Source organism: Mus caroli, unplaced genomic scaffold (genome assembly GCF_900094665.2).
Source record: "Mus caroli unplaced genomic scaffold, CAROLI_EIJ_v1.1 scaffold_12520_1, whole genome shotgun sequence".
NCBI classification, from domain to species: domain Eukaryota; kingdom Metazoa; phylum Chordata; class Mammalia; order Rodentia; family Muridae; genus Mus; species Mus caroli.
In genome coordinates this window covers 18,919-23,819 of record NW_018390398.1, presented here as the reverse complement: position 1 = coordinate 23,819, position 4,901 = coordinate 18,919, and the positions used below count along the sequence as shown (strand labels likewise).

Sequence of the window (4,901 nt, the reverse complement as noted above, 5' to 3'; positions counted from 1 at the left end):
CAAGGACAGGCGATATTGTCAGCATGCAGTAATAGGGCACAGAGATGGTTGTCTAATCAACTATCTGGTTTGATCTCAAGTTCATCATTCATTGACACCCATGGCTAACAGTGCTTAAAGTGTCTAGGATGGTTGAAACTATTTTAGAAAAAGTCCTGGGTATGTGGAGATTTATGTACCTACAAGTTTTAATAGGTCATGTCTATATATTAATGACAAATAGAGAGTAGGTCTTATATCAGAGAGAAGAATGTAATGTTATTTTATTTATTTACCTTATTTCTTTATTTTTATTTCTAGATAAAAATTCCCCAATCACAGCCTCTCCCTACTCAATTCTTCCCTGAAAAATCCCTCCCCTTTGCCATCTGTCCTTCCCCTCAGAAAAAGGGAGCTCCCCTTGGGTACCTCCCTACTGGGGATTCTTGACCCAGAAAGACAACCAAATCCTCTCCCATTGAGAACCAACCAGGTAATCCAGGTGTGAGGAAGGGATACAATGACAGGGCTCAGAAACTGATCCTAGGTCCCCTTTGTTAAGGGCCCCACATGAGACCAAGCTGCACAAATGTATAGGATTGGTCCAACTTAAGCATATTCCCTGGTTGGTAACTCAGGGTCTGCAAGCCCCATAGTTCCAGGTTAGTTGATATTATAACCAAAGATTATTGGTTTTTAATTATACTGCATGTTTATTAGTCTTAACATCACTTTGATATATTAAAACTCTGTGTGTGTGTCTATATCTATAATAGAAGTGTCCTTCCTAATATTGTCTTTGTCCCAGACACATAAGGTAAGAATTTTGAGATATTAATTGGCACAAGCCTTGTATGAAAGGCTATGTGAAGCAAATGAGTTTTCTGGAAGTGATCCACTCTTTTGTATGGTTGCATGCAGGAAGCAGTAAGACGTATAAACACAAGAGACTTTGTCTCAGGATTGCTCCTTACTGCTGATATGCCTTTCTTGCCATAATTTCATAGCCTCGTGTTTCTTGGGCATCATCTCACCCTATTGGGCAAATTTCCTGCCATCAATTTAAAGATAAACTTTCATGAATTAATTCTGTTTAGTTGTATTAATGTCTTTATAGAATTACTGATTTGATTCAAATAATCTTAGGAAGAAAGTTTAAGAAGATGGTTTTATCTGTTTTGCCAGAAAGGTATAATAAAGCTCAAATCAAGAATAAAATATGTTCCTCTTCATAGAATAGTAAGTAAAGCTGCATAAAAAATGGTACAATGAACGTTCATAAATTATAAAAAGAGAAATATGCTTGGAACAAATTAAAGACCAAGGTAATACATTCATTCTAAGTCATCTACCAAATGTATATTTGTGTGTGTGTGTGTGCGTGTGTGTGTGTGTGTTTGTGTGTGTGTATGTGTGTGCATGCCTTTCTCTTATACGTATTCTATCTTTCTGGCTTACAAAGAGTTAATAAGCTCTGAGGCTATCTAGGCCAGCAGGAGGGTCCTTAAAGAGTAAAGAGCCTAAGTAACTAAGTTTCTTTTTAAAATCCCCTGTTGTTAAACAGCAGAAAGATTCAATTGCCAGAAGCCATCAGGTTTTGGCTTCAGGAAAGCAAAAGAGAGTTAATTGCCAAAATCCAGGCTTCTGGCCCCCAGAACAGTAAGAGAAAACTCTGGTCTTCAGCAAGACTCTTACCTTAATCTCCAGGAGGTCTGCTGGTTAATTTCATAGAACCTCCCTATACCTTCCTTTTTAGACTCTGATCATATAATAAATTACAGTGGAAGAGACAAAAAACTTAAACTTACAGAGAAGCATGAAAGATTGGAAGCAGAGCTGCTGCTGGAGGAAGAATGAAAATATTGGTGTATAGATAGGATGGGAAAGCAGCCTTGGTGGCAAGGTTCATGGTTTCTAGAAGGAAGAGCAAGACCTAGGTGAAAGCATGGAACTCACCAGCAGCTCCCACAAGGGCCAGGAACAGGAGTGCACTCATTGTGGCAGAAGGTAGTGAGCCCTGGATGGAAGCCTGCCTTTATACCCCAATTCAGGGAGAAGGAGGGACTAAGGGGAGAGCCCCCACTGCTTCTANACAAGCACACCTGTGGGTTTCCCCTTCCCAGAGCCCTTACATTATCTTTCCCCTATTTGTCTACTCTGTGGGTAGGTGATAAGGACAAGGAAAGCAGGTGATTCTTGAAAGGAGGCTGGAACCATAGACTTTGTGTATGTAGCTTGACCTTCTTAGACTGATGGAAAGAAGTTTGATAGTAGAGAATGCCCATATTCCTAAGATATACNCNAACATCATGGGAAACTTCTTTGAGTAAGACACAGTATTTGTANATGAGTAGATTNTTGAGACCTAGAGATTCATGAAAAGAAATGTCTTGTATCNGGATCTAATGACTATGAGTTGATGATTCTTAACTCTAGAANAATTCATCATATAGAAAGTTAATATCCAAGAACTTTGGTAAGCAGTATTAAAATATGAAGCAATATGGGAGAGAGAGAAACAGACATGATTTGTNTTGTGGGCTTCTCTCTGAATCTCCTTTCCAACAGGGATCTTACTTGGAGAGTAGCTCAAAGTGTGAAAACTGAAATTTCAGGAGGAGCTTCCTCAATATGTTCCAGAGATAGGCCAATATCACNTTCTCCTTTCTCCTCTCTGTCATGACTTTGGCACTCATCTTTTCAAGCTTTTATAAGTCCATTTACAGCATCTTCATGGTTATATTAATAATCTGTACTAAAGGTTAAACTTCCCTTCTTTCAAAAACACAGTTTGATATAGAAGTGTATAGTCTAGGTCAGATATGAAGAAGGACTTGAACAATGGTCAATCTGATTTCTGTCTGAGAATTACCTTCAATAAAGAGATTACTAAATTGACAAGGAGTCAGGGATCAAAGTTAGAAATAGAAATGAATATTAAAAATATACGAGGATTCTAATATTCTATTTTTTCAGTGACAATATTATATCAGACTTAGTTAAGAGCAAACTTTCCTGTAAAATATCCCTGGATGAATTCTAACAAACCTCAGAGTCGTAGGGCTGAAATTTATTGAGACATAACATGCCTAGATGGAGTTTATTGAAAAATGATATGTGAGATTACATTTAATTTTATGAGCTAATGTTAGGATCCCTATTACAGAATCTACTTCCATTTTTAGTTAGTCTTATTGAGGAACAAGAACAATCAAAATTCATAACTAAATTTACTAAAATATATAAGATAAACAAACATTCTAGAGATGCTATACAAAGACCAAAATTTGAATTCAGAATCTAGTGATTGGTTTTGACATGTCACTTATGGAGAATGTTAAAGCAAATGGATACCAGAAAGGCACCAAGAGAGTCCTGTTAAATATTTCCTGTACCCATCCCTGGTATGACTGGCCCAGCTACACAATAGAATTTGTACTCATACACCTTTCCTCTGAGCCCTGAATCTCATTAAGTAGCCCATAGGTATTGCTTAAATAGAGTACTGTTCAATTTATAAAATGTTTGACAGCTTTACAAGATGTTTCAGACAACAGACAATAGTCATACACTACATTGTTTATGTATGGAACCTCACTTACCCTTTTAAAACTGGTGTATAATAAAGAATAAAAATGGAATTATCTCTAATTAGTAAGGAAGATGATATTACTCAGGAGGATTCATTTTTGTCCAAGGAATGATCTAAAATTGCCATATGGTCTCAAGGATACAAAAAGCTATGGAAACTCCTGTGAAGTGTGAGATTTGCCACAGATGGCATCTAAAGAGCTACTGCTAAGCAAGCCAGAGTTGCCTGTCAAGTTCAACATCTTGAGTTCAACTCTGCTTTTCATTTTCTTCTTGGCAGAGCTTGAATACCAAATTTATATTTTACCTGGGAATGTGTCTCATAAACTTGTATTACCATGACCTCGTATCTAGTTGAACCATGTCTAACACATGGGTATGCATAATCATCTGTCAGATTGCTAGGATATTATTGTGGCTGGGTAGATAGTAAGCAAATTTTCTGTAATATAGTTAACATTTCATGTTTTCTTTTTTTTCTTATTTTTTCTAAAATATTTCATTGATTTGTCAGTTTTATACTATACATCCCAGTCCTATTCATCTCCCCATCCCCTCACATCTGCCCTCTATCTTTGCAATCCTCAGCACAAAACATGCACGCACGCACACACCCTAAAACAAAAATCTAAACAGAGTATGTACAATATCTTTTAGTGGAAGGTATTGTGTGTCACAGCATGCCTCAAAATTACCCATCTGCCCACATATCTTTACTTGCAAATATTCAATATAATGAGTCATTTGTTTGTTTCATGGTGTCTGGATTCTGTGACACCTTCAATATTGGGTCCTCATTGGGACTTCTACTAGTTATCCTGTTGTTTCCCTGTCTCATGGACATCCTACAGCTTTGAATGCGAAAGATTGGCCCTTTCACAAGCCCATACACAAATGATATGGATTTTGGGGTGGGACGTTTCCAGCTCTTGGATCTGGGCCTGGGTGGTAGCTGAGCTGGTCAGCCTGTAGGGTTTCTATTATCTGCACTACCAGGGTGAACTCTCCAACACTGCTCTGGATAGGCCACCTGAGGCTACCAGGACAGGGTCAGCTCTTCTGCTCTCATGACCTCAGCACTGGCTCACCCACACCCATGCCCCCAGAGGCAGCTCCAATGTGCTGCCCTGTACCACTGTTCTGCCAAACCTCTCATATTTCCCTTTGTCCTTGCATCCTCCACCACAAAACCACACACAAACTAAGAAAACAAATAAAGAAAACAAAACAGACTAAAATATCTTATGGTGGAAGCTGTAGTACGCCACAGTTTGGCCCAAAACATCCCACTGTCCATCATCTTCATATGCAAATGCTCAATGCAATGTGTC

The 4,901-nt window shown here is 38.3% G+C and overlaps 1 protein-coding gene across 1 annotated transcript in view; it reads right to left on the bottom strand.

Annotated features, from left to right (window-relative positions):
• Window positions 1–3,910, bottom strand: part of LOC110288629 (anionic trypsin-2-like) — a 6,961-nt gene extending 3,051 nt beyond the window's left edge. The window contains exon 1 of the mRNA XM_021154924.1: window positions 3,878–3,910. Coding sequence (XP_021010583.1) covers window positions 3,878–3,910 — 33 coding nt within the window. The remainder of the gene's footprint in view (window positions 1–3,877) is intronic.
• Window positions 3,911–4,901: the final 991 nt, after the last annotated feature.